Raw genomic sequence first — 22,220 nt, 5'->3', positions numbered from 1 at the left:
GTCTGAGTTTGAATTCGTTATATTATATTCTACCCTTGTGATTATGAGCATGTTATTTAATTTCTTTCTCAATATAATTATCCATAAAATGGTGAATAATACTTTTCTGACGGATTCGAGAGCATCAAATTATATTCCATGTAATTGTATAGCCTTCAATGATACCTATAATTACCAAGTGGTGAGATTATTGTGCTAATTTCCTTTTTAGTAATATTTTTTATGAATAGATCACACTAAATTGGGGACAACTTCTAGCTTATTTTCCTATGAATATAATACTCAGTATCAGAGTCTGTCTTAATAGGTAGATAAGCATTAGTTATGCTCTTAATCTATTGTCTTTATACTAAGTAAATGTGAAGGAATGGTTTTCCTTGCAGTGATTTAGTTGGTTTTCCTTGGCTCCTCTCTATTTTATTTTATTCAGTTTTACTCAGTTGGATAATTGGTAATGTTTATTCTATACTATAATACTTTATATCATTATGGGTATAGTGATATAATTTTCAGTCATGTTCCAGAAGTTTCTGTTCATGTAGATAATTGAAGAAATGCTTCTATGGGAACAAAATAACTGAAACAAAAGGTAGTTAAAATACTTCTTTGTAAACTAAAGGACCGTTCTCAAGAAATTTTTTTTTCTTTAAACACATTTGGACAACTGAAGATGCTTGTTCGAATCTTATTATTCGTTTTTAACTCACTTTGTCCCTGCTTTTCTCACCTTCCATCCCTCCCATGTAATAATCCATTCAGGTTATGTGCTTGATGTTGGGGACCCACCTGTAAACCAGATAAATGTACTGGCTGTCCTTGGTGACAATGGAGTTTAACGAAGAAGACACTGAGCAAATGGTTGGGAGTTGCTGAGGTTAAAGGAGAAGGGCAGTGTGTCCTAAGCGTTTGTAATGGGGAACCTTAACGCAGTCTGAGCTGGGTGCCTGTGTAGGTCAGAGACAGGAGGAAAGGAAGAGGACGCAACAAGAAATGACGATTGAAATGTAGGCTTGGGCCAGGTTACACCTAGCTTTCTGAGGCATGCTAAGGATTTTGTTCGTTATCTTAAGATTGATGGAAAGCCAGTAAAGGGTTGGAACAGAGGAGTGTCGTGATCAGTTTGTATTTTAAGAAGATCACTGTGACTGCAGTATAGGGAACTATTTGGGAGGAACCAAGAGTAGATGTGGGGGCAAGAGGTGATGGTGGCTTGGACTAGGTGGTAGCAATAGGAAAGAGGTCAACTGGGAATGGGTATAATTGAGGCATCCTCAAGTATTAAATAGATTCCCAGCACTCTGTTCCAGGGAGGGGAGCAGGGAGAAGGCGCAGAGCAGTCACACCAAAGCATCTTGAGGTTAAGGGAAGACTATTGAGACTTCCAGAGAGACTGGATAGGTAGTATTTAGGATTTCTGTTTTTTTCCTACAAGTAATGGGGAACGCTTTGTTTGATCTTAAAGGGAATGACCCCAGGAGATATCAAATACATACATTAAAAAAAAAAAATCATTCCATTAGGGTCTTCTTGCGTCACAAGACTATCTTCCTAGCATATTGTCCCATTATCCGGGACTATGTTCTCTTTCCTAACTGACCAAGCTCCATAGCATGGTCACTGCCATATTTTCTAGTTCATCTACCCAAACCACCCCTTCTCCCCCAAATTCTGCCCTTTTATGCTCTAGGTACTAATCTACTTGTAGTTACTTGAATTTATCATTCTCTTTCACACCACTAAACTTTTACATATGCTATGGTTTCTTCCCGGAATGCTTTTATTCCTTTGCCTTGCTTGGTGAACCACAATTCATATTTTAAAGTCCATTACAGGTGTTTCTTCTGAGAAGTCTTTCTTGACATTGGGTTCCTTAAATTAATAATGATGATGATGATGATAATGTGTCTAATTCATATCCTACTCCTCCCTACTTCTCATGTCCTCAGGTAAAGGTGACAGTAGGGAGTAACAGGGATTTGGATGGAACGAAGGATATATATCTTGCATAAAAGCACTATCATTCAAATTAAAAGATGAACAAAACTATATTCTCCTCAAATAATACCTTTTATGGAAGAGATTCAATTAGTTGTAATTATGTAACTTTTGGTATATCACATTATAAATGCTTAAGTGTTTTTTCATTGATATTTAGTTAATTTCCTTGCTGAGATAAGTAAGGGAGATGAGAATATCCCTAGGTCTGTTAATGGTTTATTAGAAGCCATTAATACCTTATTATTCAAGAGCCACTAAAGGACAAGGGCAGAGAAGCTGTAAATGGATGAAAACACAGAAAGGGTAGGGCTGAATTTGTTTGTTCTTTTTAGCTTGCATTTTCTCTTACAGTTCTTTCTCCAGTGTCCACTAACAGTAAGTTCTCTGCCGTTTACATTCATCCACATTTATGCATATACACTACTGCTTGGTAAAGCTGTACAGTCTGAGCAGTGGAGTAAGTTCTACTCAAGAGTGACAAAATAGAGTTTCTATAATACTTTAGCTCTCAGGAGCTCTCAGAGATGCATAGATGGGAAAAGAAGGATGTACTGTTGGTCTTAGCTCCGGCTGCCATAACAGAATACCGTAGACCAGGTGGCTTAAAGAACAAACATTTATTTTCTCAGTTCTGGAGGCTGTGAAATCCAAAGTCAAGGTGCAGGCTGATTGGGTTCTTGGTGAGGGCCCTTTTCTCGGCGTGCAGACAGCTGCCTTGTTGTATGTCTTCACTTGGTAGGAAGAGAGAAAGAGCTCTCAGATGTTTTTCATACTAATCCTCCCACAAGGACCCTACTCTCATGACCTCTTCTAAACCAAATTGTTACCCAAAGCCCCATCGCCAAATACCATCCTATTGAGGGTTAGAGTTTCAACATGAGAATTTCGGGGGACACAGTTCAGCCTATAGCAATGCTTTAGTAATTTTTTTTCCTTCTTGATTTTATTGGGGAAGGGGAACAGGACTTTATTGGGAACAGTGTGTATTTCCAGGACTTTTTTCCAAGTCAAGTTGTTGTCCTTTCAGTCTTAGTTGTGGAGGGTGCCATTCAGATTCAAGTTGTCCTTTCGGTCTTAGTTGTGGAGGGCGCAGCTCAGCTCCAGGTCCAGTTGCCATTGCTAGTTGCAGGGGGCGCAGCTAACCATCCCTTGCGGGAGTCGAACCGGCAACCTTGTGGTTGAGAGGACGCGCTCCAACCAACTGAGCCATCCGGGAGGCAGCTCAGCTCAAGGTGCCGTGTTCAATCTTAGCTGCAGGGGGCACTGCCCACCATCCCTTGTGGGACTCGAGGAGTTGAACTGGCAACCTTGTAGTTGAGAGCCCACTGGCCCATGTGGAAATCGAACCGGCAGCCTTCGGAGTTAGGAGCATGGAGTTCCAACTGCCTGAGCCACCGGGCCGGCCCCACTTTAGTACTTTTTTGATAACTTTCTTATATCTTAAGATTTTGACTTTTATTAATAATGCTTGGGAGACTCTTCCCAGAATGGGAAAGTTTTTCCTCCCTTAAGTTTTATGTGTGACCATGGTTACTAGGTTTTTAAAAATAAGAACTCCAGATGTCAGAGTTAATAATTTCCAGACATCACAATCTCCTCTCAGATTATGTTACTTTGGCTTTAATAAAGTTTTTCCCCCTTTTCTGTTCCACTTCCTCTCTCCTCTTCCAGGAGTCCTTTCCTGGTCTCATTATTGGTACCTCAGTTTTAGTATAGGCTTTTCTTTTTTGCAGGTGGAGACCACGTAGCTTTGCAAGGCCGGAGTTAATGGAGATTTTACAGAATTCACTAAATGATTCCTTTAAACGCCTCATTTATCCTCTCCTTTGTAGAGAGCTCAGGTATGCATCTTGTCTAATTAATTTTGTATGCTGTTTATTGTTATGATGTATGGTAATAAGCCCATTAAAACATAGTAAATATTTGTTGATCTGTTAACCAACTAAAGAACTGAGTCACAATCACAAAGTCTTAAATGTAAGCCTAGATTTCGATATGTAGAGGCATTCATATGCATAGATCACAAACATAGCTCTTAATTATGATATGCTTTTCAAATCTTGATCACTTACTGTGTACCCCTTCCAGTTCTGCAATACTAGCCTAGCAATTTGACAACCAAGCTAAATAAATGGTTTTATTGATGACAGAGTTGGCTTGGGAGAAGCAAATTAAAAAGTTAATGGAGAAGTTAGTTGGAAGCAGTTTTTAGAGGTAAGAGAGCCAAAAAAAGCATCAAGAAATCAGTGGAACGCATGATGAATTTATTACTATGAAGAGAGAAAGCTAATATGTTTTTCACTCCAAATGGGAGTTGTTTGGATGAGTAATTATCAGCAATGATGAGCAAATATTAGGAGGTTATTAATGTGACCATGTGGATGGACTGGCAGGACTGAGAGTTACAACGAAGAACTGCAAAAGAGGTGAGGTGCAGAATTGTTTTTATGGGAGGAGATGGAAAGAAAATTAATGCCAGGAGGCAAAACCCTCCTTCCTTCCTCTAGCCTTTGTCTTGATAGGCTACTTTAGAAACCAGCCATTTCTTCATACATACCTTCCTATGTGCTATAGATTTCCTTCATTCTCACTTGTTTATAGTTCTCGGCAAGTGTTACCTGGGAACTGTATATTCCTAGTCATCTCTTCAGCCTCACTAGAATTTATAACATCCTTTATAATGTTTGTTTTTCTTTTACTGGACCTGGCCATTGACTTTGGAGGTGTTTAGAGCAGGCAGTGAGGACGTAGTATTAAAAAGGACACATAGTTCTTTTGTTCAACTTCTTTTTATTAAAGTAATTCATTCTCTTGATGCATCCTTTTTAGCCCAGACATCCCTTAAAAATATTGTTTCTTTTGGAATCCTCTTTCACTTCAAGTCTATATGAAGTAACATCTCTTACTTTTGAGTGCTGGGGCATCAAATTAAAAAATAAGGGATTCTGTTCTTACTGAACAAAAAAGAAAATGATCTCATTTAAAATTGCATTTCCTTTTGAATGCTTTTCCTTTATCTTGTTTTCTCATGTTACATATAATGTCTGGTGATGGTTTTGATACTTTTGTACATATTCGATTTGCATAGCTTCACTGCTTGTGGAATAATTTCATTGAAATTTAATAAAAGCAGTTTAGTATGGGATTGTTTAATATATAATCCTTCTCTGACTGCCATTATTGGTGACCAGCAAGAGCACTTTTCCTTCTCTTTTTAAAAAATGCCTGTGGTTGAAAAAATGTCTTATTTCATAAGTTGGTTTGCAGACATTGTCTACTGATGTGTCTCTTGATAGAAATAATTACCTGAACAGCAGTTGAGGGGGGAAATTCCCGATGGATATTTTTTTTGAGAAAATTACTGTAATTTTCTAATTAAAAAGAAATTAGTCATAATGTATAAAAATTGAAAGAATGAGTAAAGCACAAAGAAAAAAACACATGATTTTACTACCTAGAGATAATCATTGTTAACCAGACTTTTCACCATTCATGTGTGTGTATTAAAAGAAATTATAGACTATTATTTTGTCGCCCTTTTATTCAGTTGACTATATATATATGATTCATAGTCTACTTCTGCGTTTCATACTTCTGTGACTGTCATGATCATTCATCCATGTGTCATTTTTCACATCTACCTCTTTCTTCAAGCCATCAGTTACCCAGTGCTATCTATTTTACCATCTTTTATTATATTTTGAATTTTGCCTCCTCTTTACCTCCATGGTTACTCAGGCATAGCTGGTATCTATCCATGGTTAGTTCAAGACATCATCATTTCTTGTCTGAATTACTATCCTAGAGTCATAGATGATCTCTGTTTTGTATTTTCCAATACATATTTCACATTGCCATTCGAAAATTTCCATTTGATTATTTTATACTCTTCTACTTAAAATCCTTCAATGGATCTTCTTTGTCTCTAGGATAAAATCCAATCTCTTTAGAAGAACGCACATGACCTTTTGTGATCTCATTTCTTTTTGCCTCTACAGCCTTATGTGTTGGTATTTCTTTTTACTTCAGTGTATGAAATTACTGGCTTTTTCTATAATGAATCATTAGCCTTTACATGTGCTCTTTGCATTGCCTGGAGTATCTTCTCCATGCCTCTATCTACTCTCCCTACCTTTGTTTGCCTAACTCTATTAATTATCCTTCTTGATTCATCTGAGAAAACATCTCTTAGAAAGTTTTCCTAATTTGCTATCCCTCTTATGTGTTCCCATTAGCATAGCACTTATTGCTTTATACTTGTCTGTTTATTTTTCTGTTTCTTCCACTACACAATGGTCTTTAAGCCAGGGGTCTCATCTTTTCAGCTTTGTATCTTTCACACCAATTACAGTGCCTTATATAAGACTGACAACAAATGCTTGCTCGGTAAATAGTTAAAAATGAAGATCTAGAAATGCCTATAATGATACTTTTCATGTTGCTTGGCTGGAGGCAGGGAGACTGACCCTGAAATGTTAGAGAAGAGGAGAGAAAAGCCTTAAGAAACTGAATTAAGCCAGAAAAGCAAACAGTTAGTTGTGTGTGCCTTCAGGTATGTAAATAATTCTACCTCAATACTGATATGAAATGTGCTTTGGATTGCCTTTTACTCTGAATTTTCCTATGGCCAATGGCATGCATTGTTTTTAACTCAGGCTAATAGAGAAGACATACTTTTTATTAATTCGTACGAATTTCAAGAGATAATATGTTAAGAAGTTTTGTTAAGTAGATGAATGGTATAAAACTTAGTTTACAAATGCTTTTAAGTCCATTATAGGCATATGTTTTTATCCTAAAAAAGTTTTAAAATTAAACTTTTAATAACTTTAATAACTGAAATTGGGAAGTTATTTATATGAGTCATGGTTCTAGACTGGTATTAGTATCTGTGGTCATAGCACGTGACTGAGACGGTAGATGTGGGGAATGCAATAGCGTGAGAAGATAAGATTGCCATATGCATAGGTAAAGGTGTAAAACTAAGTATTGATGGAGGAGGCTACTTGTGATTTGATAACTTACCACTACTCTAATTTTGTGTTTATATTTTTAATCAGCTGATAAACTTCAATTTGACATCCATGTGTTGTCAAAATCTTTTTATACTCTGACTCTCTCATATATGTTTTCAGATAGATAGATAGATAGATAGATAGATAGATAGATAGATAGATAGATAGATTTTTGTATGTAAGGGAGAGCAGGTAGAAAAGGAGTGTAGGTAAAACAAATTCGGTAGGTTTCATACCAGAAAATTATTTGTGGTATTATGTGTTACTGCATTTAGCAAATAGACTCAATATAATTTTGTATATGATATTTTTTCTCATAAGTCATTTTGTTATAATAAATACTCCTGTGAAGATTAACTGTATAAAATGAATTCTGTTCTTTTTCTGGAAGAAAGTTTGGGTGAAGGAAAAACTAAATATGTTCTCGTCTTTCTTTTTCTGTTTCTCAAGAGCCAAACTAACATCAGATGCAGAGAAGGAATCTGTAATGATGTTTGGACGGAACCTTCGTCAGCTTCTTTTAACAAGCCCTGTTCCAGGGCGCATTTTGATGGGAGTGGATCCTGGTTACAAACATGGTTGCAAGTTAGCTATAATTTCTCCTACCAGTAAGCATATCTTTCAGCTTTTCATATAAATTTGTTTGATTGGTCATACGTTTCACTTCATATATTTCATGAGGATTTGGAAATAATGTTAATTTTCAAGGCTTAGAAAATGGTTTTCTCACATACACAAATATGGGAACCAGGGAATCAGACTTTATATTTCTCTAATTTATTGATCAAATCTCTCAACATATTATGATGATTTATACTCTTCCCTATGTCACAGTGGAGATACTGAAGATGAATTGGGCTCAGACTTGAATAATTCTATCACCCCATCAACTTCTATTTATTGTAATGCGTTTATGTGCGATACATTTTAATTCTGTATATATCTTAAATACCACAAGACATTTTTATTGTTTTGTCCAGTAAATTTTTTTCTACTACTCATGTATTTACTCTTTCTATTACTCTTCACTTTTTTCTGCATTTCTGTTTTCATTTGAGATCATTTTCTTTCTATGTGAAACTCTAGGCAATTACTTTTAATGTGGATCAGCTGGTGACAAATAGTCTCAGTTTTTGTTTGTCTGAAAAAGTTTCTGATTTGCCTTTAATTTTGAAGAATATTTTTGCTGGATGTAGAATTCAAGATTGGCAGTACTTTAAAGATGTCATTCCATTTTTTTGGTGGGTTTTGGGGGTGGTTAGGGGGTTGTTTGTTTTGCCTTTTGGCTACAGTTTCTGTTGAGAAGTCAGCTAAAAATCTTATTTCCTCTGGCTGTTAAGATTTTCTCTTCGTGGTTTTCAGAAGTTTTCTTATGATGTGCTTAGCTCTGTGTGTATTATTTATTTTTATTTTTGGTGTGAATTCTATTTGGAGTTTGTAGAGGTTCTTGCATCTCTTTCTGGAATTCCAATTGCATGTATATTATACCTTTCAATTTCCTCATCTATTTTGAGTTCTTTTTGTTTTATTTTCTATTGATCGGCTTTAAGTTAATTAATCCTCTGTTTTGCTGTATCTTATCTGCTATTAAATCCATCCATTGAGTTTTTTATTTAAGTTATGTTTTTAAGTTTTGGAATTTCCATTTCATATCTAATTCATTTTTGAGTTCTCTCATCTCATTTCTGAGGTTTTCTAGAAAATTATTTTCATTTTCCATAAGTTTTTTGTAGTTCTCATATATTGGGTTATAGCTTTTCTCTGTGGGCAAGGACATCATACTAGTCATTTTTCCTGTTTTCAAAAATAATCATTCTATATGAAATTTGACTATGAGTCTTTTCTGTTGCTTAGTGTTACATAAAATTAGTGTTCGTCAACTTTTAGGGTGGAAGGCTGGTCATGAAAGGTTTTCTAGCTGTATATTGTTCTGGTGTAGAATTAACCCCTGGTTGTTCGCAGAAGGTGAAAGCAATCACAGACTCAAAAGAAATAGAAGTTAGTAAGTTTATTTAAGAAGAAAGGTGCCGGCAGAGAGGCTGCTGGGGGACAGAATCTCCAGTGGACAACTGCACCTCACGTTAGGTTAGCTTTTTCTTACGTAGGAAAGGGGGAGTCGGTCAGGCAGGTTTGAGGACTGACATCCTGACGACATTTCCTGGGGTCTAGTCTGTTTGAAGATAATATTAGCTGCAGATTCTGGATTCGGACTCAACCTGGGGCTTTATGCATCACCAGTAAAAACTGCAAGGGAGTTGCAAATTGGATTCTGGTGTCTGGGCGCCTGAGGATTAAAACATTGCTCTTTTTCTGACTCATCATATATCTCTAGAACTAGCACTTCAATTTTTTCCAAATTATTGGGAAAGAAACTTCTGTATCTATGTGGATAGAGACAGATAATCTTTTACTTTCTGGAATCTGCTTCCCTGTTGCTTTCCTCCAGTTCACCTTGAGTTTTTTCCTTTGCCCTATTATTCTTACCTGCTCAATGTGGAGATGATTGGCAACAGTTTCTCCTCAGTGTGGGGTTTTGTATTGAAAAGGAGATCAGAGTTTTCCAATCCTTTCTGCAATTATTGGACAACCTTTATATTGACCTGTAAATTAGAGTTAGCAAATTCAGCTCCTGTTCTCAAACAGACCTAGGTCTTATTGTAGTTCCCACAGAGTACCTTTTGACATTTTGGGGATTCTTCCGATCTCAGGTTTATGAGCTACTCTATTGTTTCTCTCTGTTTCCTCCCACAGAAATGCTGATTCATGTAGGTCTAGGTAGTCATCAGTGCATTGTTCCCACCTGTCATCTTTTGGGTGTTGTGGGGATACTTTCTTATACATACAATCATGGGTTTTTGGATTTGCTGTTCTAGTTGCTCTCTCTTTATGGTATGCATTTTCATAGTAAGTAGGAAATATATCAGTGTTTTTTCCTGCATCTATTGAGCTATCATATGGCTTTTTTTTTTATCTTATCCTGTGTTTGTATTGCTAAAAAATTATTCTTTTTTTCATTTCTAATATAATTTATTTGTGTCTTTTTTCTTTGTCATGATTGGTATTGCTAAAACTGGTATTGCTTTTTCCTTAAGTGATTTTTCATTTTAAACTTGATTGGTCCTTTCTGTTATATTTTTTTCTATTTCGTTAATTTCTGCTTATAACTTTGTCATTTCCTTCTTTTCATTTTCTTTGAGATCATTCTGTTGTTCGTTTCCTAACTTCCTAAGTTGGTCACTTAGCTCATCATTCCCATTCTTTGGTAGTTATCCTCAAATATTTAAATGTATTTTAGCTGAAATATAATACAGAAAAGCTCACAATTCGTAAATAATTACACATAGTAAAGACATCTACAACCCAAAGAGAAATTGAATAGTATCACAAAGTGTCTGATATATAGTAAATATTCAGTGAATGTTAGCTTTTACTGTTACTGATGTTAAATGTTACTAAAAGTCATTTATCTTTTAGGTATCATAGCATATTATCTAGTTAATAATGGTTTTGTGTATCAAAATAGAGTCCTTGTAACTTTGGAAGAACCAGAATTTCAGAACGCTTAGGAAGAATATGATTTAGTGAATATGAATGATTCAGACTGCATTTTAAAGAGGAACCAGTTCCCTCTTCTGTTTTATCTGGCTTAATCAAATCATTGTTGGGTTATGTTTTGTAATTTCTTACAGATTGGCTTATTTTCATTTTTTCCTAAGGTCAGATACTTCATACTGATGTGGTTTACTTGCACTGTGGACAAGGCTTCCGAGAGGCAGAGAAAATCAAGAGGCTTTTGCTGAAATTCAAGTATGAGGATAAGTAATCTTTTCAGTACTTCAGTGGCTCAGCCAATCAGAGATACCTTTGAAGCCCTTAATTTGGAGGGATGGTTTAAAGGAAGTGCCTTGGTGAGAGGGAAGGAGCTATGTAAAACAATGCTGGGTCAAATTGCTGGAGACCCCTACATTTGGAGACTCCAGAGGAATGCTCCTCCCTTCCTCTGCCACCTTCACTAGCCAAAGGTGGTAATATGAGCAAACATGAGCATTATAATTCTTCTGTTTGGGCCTGCACTTCCTCCCTTCCTCCCTCCTTCCTTCCTCATGGATCTGAGGAATGAATGGCTGTGGTAGTAGTTAGAAGCTTCAGAAATTATTTGACAACATATCACATAATTCAGTCATAATATCTTTATTATGGCTTAGAATGCTCCAGAGTTTATTCACCCGTGTCTTAATGTGATTCCTTCTATGTGGAAGAAAGCTGACTGTTCTTGAGATTGTGTGACAGTAAAATATTTCTCCACTGCCTGTTATACCAAATGCTAAGGGAGTGTCTTTTATCCTACATAAGTCTATCTCCCTTATGAAACAGTGCAGAGGTTGCTTGGATATGAGAGAATATGAGCATCGTATAATAGTATTTGTGCATTCTGTACATTTTCTCCTAATTGATTTAGAAGCATGCCTTGAGCTCATCCAGTTTCTCATCCTGTTTCTCCCTTGAAGCTGCAGCACAGTGGTGATTGGAAATGGAACGGCCTGCCGGGAAACAGAAGCTTACTTTGCTGACCTGATAATGAAAAATTACTTTGCACCATTGGATGTTGTTTACTGGTAAGAATATTAGGAATGTTTGGTTTCTTTGAGAGGCAAAGGAACTTCCAAAGTTCCTCCTGTGATTGTTTTCTCCCCTTTTTTTAAAGATACAAGTATATATATTGTTTGCCCCCCAAACCACTTCAATGTTCACAAGAGCTTTGCAGGACAACATAAAGTGTCTGTGTCTTGGAGAAATTTGCATTTCAGTATCCTGAAACCTCTCACAAAAGCAGCAGATTAGGGCTTACTTGGTTTTGTGGCATTTTCCAGCCTGTGCATTGTGTGAAGTCTCTAGTTAACTATTGACTAAAATGTAGCACTGTGGATAACAGCCTTCTTCTTCCAAAGTTTTGATGCCTATGAATCATTGGCCTTCAGAACTAAGAACCAAGGCAAGACAAATTAAAACCACTTCTGAAATTCTTATTTGTCTCTTTATCACAACCTTTCATTTTATTTAGGTATACAGCTTTGGATTAATATGTCCCATTTCTCTAGTGCTGGCACTGGATCTGTAGTGGTTCTGCTTTCATTCACCATTGTTTCCTCTCTTTTCCTTTGGACCTCAAATAGCTATGCTTACCTTTTCCAAACTACAGTACAATATTAAGTATTAAAGGGTTTAATTTTAGGAGAGAATATAGTTATAATGGCTGATATCCAGGGGAGATCACACAAGATCCATCCTCCACTGCTTTTTGAGAAATCTAATAACAAAGTATAGTCAACTGGTGAGTACGTGCCTGATGGGATCAGCAGAACAAAATAAAAACCTAACACAGGAAGAAGAGTTCCAAGACAGATAGGGCAAGAGAGAGGGGCCTGTGTTGAGTGTAGTATGCCATGTGCCAGGAGTTTAATCAAGATGTCAGGAAAACAACTCAGGGAAACCAAAGGGATTGAAGTTCAGGGACAAACTGTAGGTGTCGAGGGAGATCATCGTTCAGGAAGGGACCAGATTGAAAAGTCCACCTCAGCTCTTTTCCGCCTCCCTTGTCTTTCTTCTTGTTCAAGTTAGTTTGGGGACAGCTGTGGACCTTCCCAGTTCTGAGAACTGGACACATGTACCCGATCCTCTTGAGAACCAAACACAAGGACCTGACATACCGTTTCCCCAAAAATAAGACCTAGCTAGCTGGACAATCAGCTCAAATGCGTGTTTTGGAGCAAAAATTAATATAAGACCTGGTCTTACATTATATTGTATAAGACCCGGTCTTATTTTATGCTGAAATAAGACCGGGTCTTATATTAATTTTTGCTCCAAAAGACATATTAGAGCTGATGGTCTGGCTAGGTCTTATTTTCGGGGAAACACGGTAGCTGATTCCATTTATTTCAGGCAACTTCTCTGATGTCTTTTTAACTTGTTCGAATTGACTTGATATAAATATTTTGGGACATTTATAGTGATTGTAAATAGAACTTGCAACTCATTAAAAATATTAAATAGTGGCGACTTCTTGGCTTTCATCTTGCTTATACAACATCCCTTTATTGAGCTTTCAGCAGTGTATTGTATTAGAAAGAGGATGAGAGCTTTGGAGTCAGACAAATATGGATTCATCTTTGTTGTCACTATTTACTCGTGCAAGTTGAGAGGTTACCCAGCCTCTCTGAGCTTCACTTTCCTTAGTCATTAAAATGGGTAGTGCTTTTGCTTTCAGTAACATTTTGAAGTTTTCGTAATTATCTTATATATTAAATAGTAACACTTTTGTATTTGTCTCTTTGTATTTCTACTAAAAATTACTTTATTACATTACTTTATATCTGTGTAAAGGAACACTTTTTATGTTAATTTTGTTCCCCAGCCACAGTACAGACTTCTTTCATTGTTTATAATTAGTTTTTCAGTTGATTGTCTTGGATTTCTAGGTATAGGGTCATATCATCTGCACAAGATGATGAATTTATCACTTCCTTTTCAAATTTTATACCTCTTGAGTTTCTTGCCTTATTTAATGGTATCATGTAATGTCTTTGAAAAGCTATTAAATAATAATGATAGTGGACCTTTTTTTCCTCTTCTACCTTGACTAGATTGCTTTTAATGTCAAGTTCGATACTTCCTTTTAATACTTTTAAAAGATCATTTAAAGCAAAATATTTATTTATGAGTGTTTTAAAAATATTGATTACTATTTTGTTAAGTTTTAAATTCAAGAATGAAAGATACTATTTATGTTTTTTTAGAACTTTCCTGTAATCACTGGGTTTTTTTTTCCTATTTTGATCTGTCCATATACTGAATAGTAGTAGTATATTTTCAACAGTTGAACCGTCTTTGCAATTTTGATTTGAACTCCATTTTGTCATAGTGTGTTATTCCTTTAATGTACTGTTGGGAACAATTTGCTAATATTTTTATGTGCTTTAAGTTCTTAAATAGTTCAAATATCTAATGAGAATTTATAGTGAATGTTAGAAAAATCAGCTATTTGATTTCATCTCATCATTTTGCCAGTTCATGGTGTCTTTAGGAGGAAACCATATTTTCTCATCTAACGCTTTGAAGTTACATTACAAACTACATTTAAGTTGAAATTTCCATGCTTTCTCCCGCAGAAATTTATAGCACCTCCTGAACAGATAACCTGATACACATTCCTATAATCCTGTCAGCTAGTCATCCTGAACAACTTTTTTCTGACATATCCACCAGTACATTCCCCCTTCTGTATTCCTTCCAACACTTTTTGCCTTGAAATACCTGCCATATGTTAACGTACTCATACGTCATGACATATCTCCTAAGTTATAAACCCCATGCACCCTGACCCATTTACACACCTTCCGTCTCACCCACTTCTCTTCCTATCCTAAAATTGCTTACAAACTGTGGTACTGACACATATATTATGGGGGAAGTCATCCAAAACTTCAAATCTTAATTACCAAAGGGGGAAAAAAAAAGAACTGGAATTAAATTGTAGAATGTAATTATGCTTAGTCACACGTGTTTAAAGTTGGAAGTGTTTGTGAAAAGAAATTGTACAATATTATGTGTCATTTGTTTTAAGTATGTGCTAGAGTGATTTGCTGTTTTAAGTCCTGTGGCACATAGTAGGCACTCGTTTGGTTTTTTGAATACCTGAATATTTCTTACCATTTATGTTAAATTTTTACACTCGTTCTCTGCTTTACCTGTTTCCCCTTTTGTAAAAAATAGTGGTTTCTTTTGTGTAGCAATAGTAAAATTTATTGAAATGTAAAAAAGGCTAGCTCCTTCTGAGACATTTGTTTATATGCAGTGTATCTGGTTTCTCTTATATTGAAAGCTTAAATCAGGGAAACATGTTTTATTTATCTCTACCTCTTACACATTAAGCATATTTCTGTAATTATAGGTCCATCTCAGTAAATATTTATTAATTTGAATTCCTAAATATTGAGGGTAAAACTATAGTTGACTCTTGAATAGTGTGAGACTTAGGACCCCCCTCCCCAACGTGGTTGAAAATCTGTGTATAACATTTGACTCCCCCAAAACTTAAGTTGTCCCCAGGTATCTGGGGGGGATTGGTTCAGGGAACACTGTGGATACCAAAATCTGTGGATGCTCAAGTCTCCTTTGTAAAATGGTGTAAATCAATGAATATAGTCAGCCCTCTGTATCCCCAGACTCCCAGCCACGGATCAAAAACAGTACAGATATTTATTGAAAAAAATATATGTATAAGTGAACCCATGAAATTCAAACCCATGTTGTTCAAGGGTCAACTATATTTTTAATGAGGTAATTTTTTTTTTGCATTTTGCCTTTTAGTTTTATTTATCTTTTTCATGCCACTTTTTTCTGCTTATAAAAATAATACATGACTCATTTTACCTAATTTATAAATTATATGCATGTACGTATATCTATATACTCATTTATACATGTACACATATTATAACCTGGATCAAATATCTTAAAGATTTGGAGTTTTTCTTTTTAACAGAATTAAGATTCTAGTGTTTAAAAAGCTGATGTACGTTTATTTTCACTTCACATTATCATGAATACTTCCCCGTCAATGAGATAATTCTTTTCAAGACTATTGACTGAAATTACTGTATGGGACAATTATGGAAAATTTCTCCTCTGCTAAATGCGTTAGTAAATCTATGACTGTTTACTCTGTTTTTTTATTGATACAGAAGTTTATAATTGGCAGATTATAGACATATTTTGCCAAAGATAAATGATGATTTCTGAAATAAAAATAGTGCATGGTTAAAGTTAATAGTTTAATGAACTGCAAAAGAATTAAAAGTTATCTTTAATATTTGCTGTCTTATATTTCAAACTATGGTTGGCACTATTCATGTTGATAGTGGAAACATTGCTAGAAATCACAGCATTGGGTGCATTCTGGAAAATCACAGATACGCGAGACCACTTAAAACCTGGGAGCAGAGAATGAAAAAGAAATTTTTGGGCTCTTAAGTCAGATCCTGTGCTTAATGTTTTTATGCATATTCTGAAAGCTATGACATATAAATGACTTTGAGCAGGCAAATATGCAAAAGAAAAATTAGTTTTGCTTCCTAATGATCTCATTCATTAGGCTAGTGAAAGAATTAGGAAATAGAATGAACTGAGAAGGTAAATGGTGTGTAATGAAAGAATGAGACAAGGGAAGGGGAGCTGTAGTGGAAGGTTGGAGTTACTAGTTTGGAGTTATGATTGATCTGTTGGTCATAATTTTTGCCAATTACGCATATAGTATCCAATTTGTGTTTATAATTCAAACTTTATTTTTGTAGAAAATTTAAAAGTTTTCTCAGATTTATCTGCCCTTTTTTCTATGGCTTTTGAGTTTTGTATTATGCTTATTTGAGTCTAGACTATTAAAAAGTATTGTATTAGTTTTTGTAGAAAACATGAACCTCTGGTATCCCAGAATATCAGGTATTTTTTTAAAATGCAAGCACCTCTCAACTTTTTATTTCCCTATCTTTAAGTTTCCTGACTTTTCTTTGTGAAGCTACAAAACCTCATTACCCTCTCAATTACATATATGGTTACTTTGAAGCTTTATTCCCTAAGAAACCAAAAATTAACCAGAGAACCTTAACCAGCTTAGACAACAGAAACAGAGAGTACAAGGCTATTAAATAATTTGAGAGTAATTTTGAAAAAAACAGTGGACGCTGGTTTTTCCCAAGGCCTTTATTCATATTTTGTAAGCAGCAGAGAAACCTTCGTTTTTCCCTTCCTTTTCCTCCCCTCCTCTCCCTTTTCTTTCTTTTTCCTTCCCCATTTTTCTCCTCCCTCTCTCACTTCTTACTTCTGTTCCTTAATTCTCCTGTTTGGTTGTACCGTATTTTAATCATTTGTTAGTTGACAACTGGGCTATTTTCAATCTTTGATGTATTTTTAATTTTAAACCTGTTACCCTGTTCCCCGGAAAATAAGACCTAGCAGGACAATCGATTCTAATGCGTCTTTTGGAGCAAAAATTAATATAAGACCCAGTATTACATTATATTATATTATTAATTATATTATGTTAATTATATTAAGACTCAGTCTTATCGTAAAATAAGACCGGGTCTTATATTAATTTTTGCTTCAAAAGGCGCATTAGAGCTGATTATCTGGCTAGGTCTTATTTTCGGGGAAACATGGTAGTTAGTACAGACTTATTGACCTTAATTTCAGTATTTATTTGCAGGCATGATTAGTATGATATTTATAATGGACCGAAGAGAAAGGGCATTTCTATTTTCAATGTTGTCATTGACAATTCAATCTGAAGAGTATTGATATGTTGATAAGAAAATAAAATGTCAATCTGTTTATTATTTCTTTGGGCCATTAGGTAGTATTTTATACTGCTTTCTTTATTCTACTTATAATTGGGATCCTTGAAACTATAGGGTGATATCTTCTAGTTCTTCAATAATCTCAGCCATTACTCTTCAAATACTACCTCTGTCCCGTTCTTTCTCTCTGTTCTCCCTCCAAAATTCTCATTATATATATTTAGCCTTCTCACTCTATCTATGCCTTTCAACCTCTTTTTATCTGTCTCTCTGGGCTGCTTTGCCGTTGATTTCTTCAGGTCTTTTCTCTAATTCACTAGCTTTTTCTTTAGCTGTCAGACCCATTCATTGAATTTTAATTTTAGTTATATTTGTCCCTTCTAGAAGTCCTATATGTTAGTTTTTCAGCTTTTACTGACAGATAGTTGACATATAATAAACTACACATACTTAAAGTTTTCAATTTTATAAATTTTAACGTATATATACTTTCATGAAACTATCACAATCAAAATAATGAACATACCCATTACCCCCCTAAATTTCCTTGTGTTCTTTTTTAATCCTCTCTTCATTCCCTGCCCCTTTTTTCCCCCAGGCAACCGTTGATTTACTTTCTGTAGTTGTAGATTAGTTTACATTTTCTAGACTTGTATGTAATTGGAATCATACACTATGCATTCGTTCGCTCACTTCTTTCACTGCATCATTATTTTGAGATTTCATCCATGATGTTGCATATGTCATAGTTTGTTCTTTTTATTACTGAGTAGAATTCCATTGTATGGCTAAATCACAATTAGTTTATTCATTTACCTGTTGATGATCATTTGGATTGTTGCCAGCTTTGGCTATTACAAGTAGAGCTGCATGAGCAATGTTGTATAAGTCTTTGCCTGGACATATGCTTTCATTTCTCTTGGGTAAATAAGTAGGAGTGGAATAGCTATGTTGTATGGTAGATATGTTTGTTTTCTAAGGTAGAGTGTACCATATTACCTTCCCGCTAGCACTGTGTCAGAGTTCCAGTTTCTTCATACGCTCTTCAGTCTGCTTGGTATGGTTTTAAATCTAGCTATCCTAGTGAATGTACAGTGGTATCTCATTGTGGTTTTAATCTACATTCCCTAGCAATTAATAATGTTGAGCATCTTCATTTGCTTTTTTGCCATCCATATATCTTCTTTGGTAAAATATCTTTCTGGAGATTCTTCCCATTTAAAAAAATGGTTTAATTTTCCTCCTGTTACTAAGTAAGAGTTTGTATTCATTCTGAATACAAATCCTTTGTCAGATACCTGTTCTGTAAACATTTCTCCCAGTCTGTAACTTGCCTTTTCATTTTTTTAACATGGTCTTTTGAAAAGCAAACATTTTCAATTTTGATGAAGTTCAATTTATGAATTTTTTTGTATAGTTCTTGCTTTTTGTGTCTTATTTAAAATTAAAGGTCAAACTAAGGTCGTTTTAAAACCAGAGGAAAAACTAAGGTCATTATGATTTTCCTGTATGGTTTTTAGAAATTTTGTAGTTTTAACTCTTTCATTTAGTCCTATAATCCATTTAATTTTTTTATGTATCATATGAAGTTGGTTTTTTTTGCATATTGCTAAGGATTAGTCCAGCACCGTTTGTTGAATGATTTTCCTTTTCCCATTAAATTGTTTTGGCATCTTTGTTGAAAATCAACTGTCCACATACATGGGGATCTATTTCTGGAGTCTATTCTGTTTAATGGATCTATGTGTCTTTACATTAATCTATGTATGTTCAATACCACCAGTCCTGATTCGTACAGCTTAAAAGTTGTGAACTGAGATAGTATAAGACTTTCAATTTTGTTCTTCTTTTTCAAAATTGTCTTTGCTATTCAATGTCCTCATACATAAATTTCTACGGATGGACTAGCTGGAATTTTGATTGGGATTAAGCTGATTCTACAGTTTAATTTGTGAAGAATTGACATCCATCCATTTAATTTTTAATTTCAGTTATATTTTTCATTTCTAGAAATTATATGTTTTCAAATCTGCTTGATCTTGATCATTCTTACAGGTTTTTGTTGTTCCCGAGTATATTTTCAAACATATCATTTATTTCCTTAACCATACTAAACATTTTTATTCTACAGTCTGTGTGATAATTCTAGTATCTAAAAATCCTTGCAAGTCTATTTCTGCTGTTATTTCTGGTTCTCCTCTGCAGTGTTTGGCTTTCTTTTCTGTTCGATTAATTTTTATTGAAAACCTGTTTTCCTAGAACTTTATCTGTGGGAATTCACTGAGGCCTCGATTGATTGTGAGTTGCTTCAAAAAGGATTTTCATTTGCTTCTGCCAGGTTCCTGTAGACACTACCAGTTTGGGAATCACTTAAATTAAATTCTCAGCTTGAGTTTTTTTCCGGCTACCCAGGTAGTGTGAATTTAGGCTGCAAACTAGAGAAATGGCTTATGGTTCCATATTCTCATCAGAGATCCCCCCTGTGACAAGATTTGAAATAGTCCATTTTCACTGCAATGTCCTGGGGGTAGCGTATAGTGAGTTTATTTCTCTTTGACTCTTAGACTAGGGGGTTAACCCTTTAGGATATCAGCTTTATATGTGTGAGAGTAGTTAGGGGAATATTTTATTAACACCCATCTTAAGTAGACTCTGGGTTTTGTCTTCTTGTCCTCTACTTCTGTGAATCACTGTGGGGCCTGAAGATAAAAAATAAAATTTACCCAGTCCAGCAAATGTCCTCAGATGAAAGTTTCAGAAATCAAGGTTCTCATATTTACTTCTTTTTTTTTTCTTTTTGGCTTGAGTATTTTTTCCTTGTTAATTCACTGATGCATTTAAGATGTATTATATCTAGGATTTTTAGTTGTTTTCAATGAAATGTTTATCCAGGTAGCTAATCTTCCTTATTACAAACAGACAAGGTCACTACTTGATTTTCTAATCTTAATCTCCTTTAAATTTAAAATTCGGTGTTTTCAGACATCAAAGACATAAACCATAAGGGAAAATTAGAAGATGATCATTTTTAATCATTTTACTTTGTACTTTTGAATTTAGAATTACTTGTTTCTTTCTCTTTTCCTCTAGGTATGAATGCCTTTCAAACATGCACATGACATTATTCTCTGGCAATTTAATATCTTTTTAAAGCATATTCAAAGGAGATTTTGGACAAAGAGGAAAATAAAAATAGTTTGTAGTCTCACCACTCAAGAATGGTATTAAATTTTTATATTCTAGATTTTTTACTTATGTATTCATTCAGCAAGTATTTCTCACATAAATGCTTGATTGAATGAGATAGACTCAATAAGGTTCAAGGAGAAAATAACTTTGTATTTACTATCCCACTGCATATTCAACTCATGTTTGGAATAGTTCTTTTCTTCCCTGGCTGAAATGATAGACAGGTTTCATCTTGCAAGTCCCTCTTAGTTGTCAGAACAGTCCCATTTCAGCAATTGAAATATCTGCTCTAGGGCAATAATCAAAGCTCCAAACGTGATGTAAATTAAATTCCACATCAGGTCTGTTTCACTCAGGGAAACACTACTTTACTCCAGAGGTTTGCAGGCAGCCTGGTTTCGTCTCTCTCATGCCCTCCCCAACTCACTAGCTGCAAAAGATCCTCTAAGGAAAGAGAATAGGGCAAGAATTCTCAGAACACACTGGGATATGTGAGCTGAACTAATGTACTCTACCAGTAAAATTAGGAACTACAATCCTTTCCAAATTTTCTGGGAAAAGTTAAATTAATGACTAGAATTTTCTCATTTCCTCAGGTCAAAGAAAATGTTCTGAACAGTTTATTAAGCACATGTCAAAGTTTCATTGTAATCTTGTTGCAAGGTAAAAGGCTTCTCGTGGGCCAATTCAGAGATGCATGCTTGGTAACAAATCTTATAGCAAAAGAAAGTGTAATATAAGATAATTAGGAAAGAAAAGTTTGAGTGACTGGTTTGCTAAGTCTTACACCATCAAAGTATATCAAAAAATTGTTTAAGCATTCTATCCAAAAAACTTAATTTTTTTTCTGGAAGAAGGCTATTAATTACATTACACAAGAAAGAGAGTCTTTGCCAAACCAAGTTTGGATCAATTTTTATTTTACACTCATTTTTCTTAAATTTTTAATTTTGCTAGTGCCTAGTATTTGATGTATCCCTTATATATTTAATCATGTTATTTAAAATGTTCTGAATGGAGCACATTGACTTCCAGGGGCTTTGCCACCAGAAAAAGTTTGGGAGCTAACAGTAAATCAGTTTGTGTGTACTGGGTATAAACTTTTGGTCAAGTGTGGATTTTATAAGGACATACACAAAGCCAAAAAAAGTGCATGTAAATCAAGGGTGTATGTAAGAGAAGAGTCACTGATCCACCAGAAACAGTATTGGAGGGCCAAAGTGTAAGGACTGATCCCTCCCTTAGCTGCCTGCCTCCAGGTGCTAAGTATAGCATCAAAGGCCTACAATGCTTATCTTAGGAAAAAGAGAGTTTGAAAAGAGATCCCACTGCTTATACATAATGTCATCATCCCAATCAGTGGCTAAGAGAAAGTGGAATTGCCCAACTCCTCTTTTGATTTGTGAGATAGAATGATTTGGGGGCTGAAAAGATAGCCGAGGTCTGACAAGTAAGTTCGTGAACTCATCCTAGAAAAAGTGCTACACACCTCATTACTAAATATCACTATGGTCATTTTTGAAGTGCTCCCCTTGGGAAGCTATGTACTGATGCCAGTGCCTAGTCCATCCTTCAAAGCAATTTTGGAACTCTTTTTCTGGGATGGCCATCAGAGCTGTCATAGTATTACCCTTGATATCCTGAATGTCATCAAAATGTCTTC

At 35.1% G+C, this 22,220-nt stretch overlaps 1 protein-coding gene across 2 annotated transcripts in view; it reads left to right on the top strand.

The window, feature by feature from the left end:
• The window catches only part of SRBD1 (S1 RNA binding domain 1), a 177,188-nt gene that overhangs the window by 39,924 nt on the left and 115,044 nt on the right, over positions 1-22,220 (top strand). For both annotated transcript variants that reach the window (XM_019748647.2, XM_019748648.2), the window contains exons 11-14: positions 3,732-3,839; positions 7,464-7,621; positions 10,730-10,820; positions 11,522-11,629. In XM_019748647.2, coding sequence (XP_019604206.2) covers positions 3,732-3,839; positions 7,464-7,621; positions 10,730-10,820; positions 11,522-11,629 — 465 coding nt within the window. The remainder of the gene's footprint in view (positions 1-3,731; positions 3,840-7,463; positions 7,622-10,729; positions 10,821-11,521; positions 11,630-22,220) is intronic.

Source organism: Rhinolophus sinicus, linkage group LG05, assembly GCF_036562045.2.
Source record: "Rhinolophus sinicus isolate RSC01 linkage group LG05, ASM3656204v1, whole genome shotgun sequence".
NCBI classification, from domain to species: Eukaryota; Metazoa; Chordata; class Mammalia; order Chiroptera; family Rhinolophidae; genus Rhinolophus; species Rhinolophus sinicus.
Note: the sequence above shows the minus strand (reverse complement) of the source record. Positions and strands in the feature narration are given on the sequence as shown.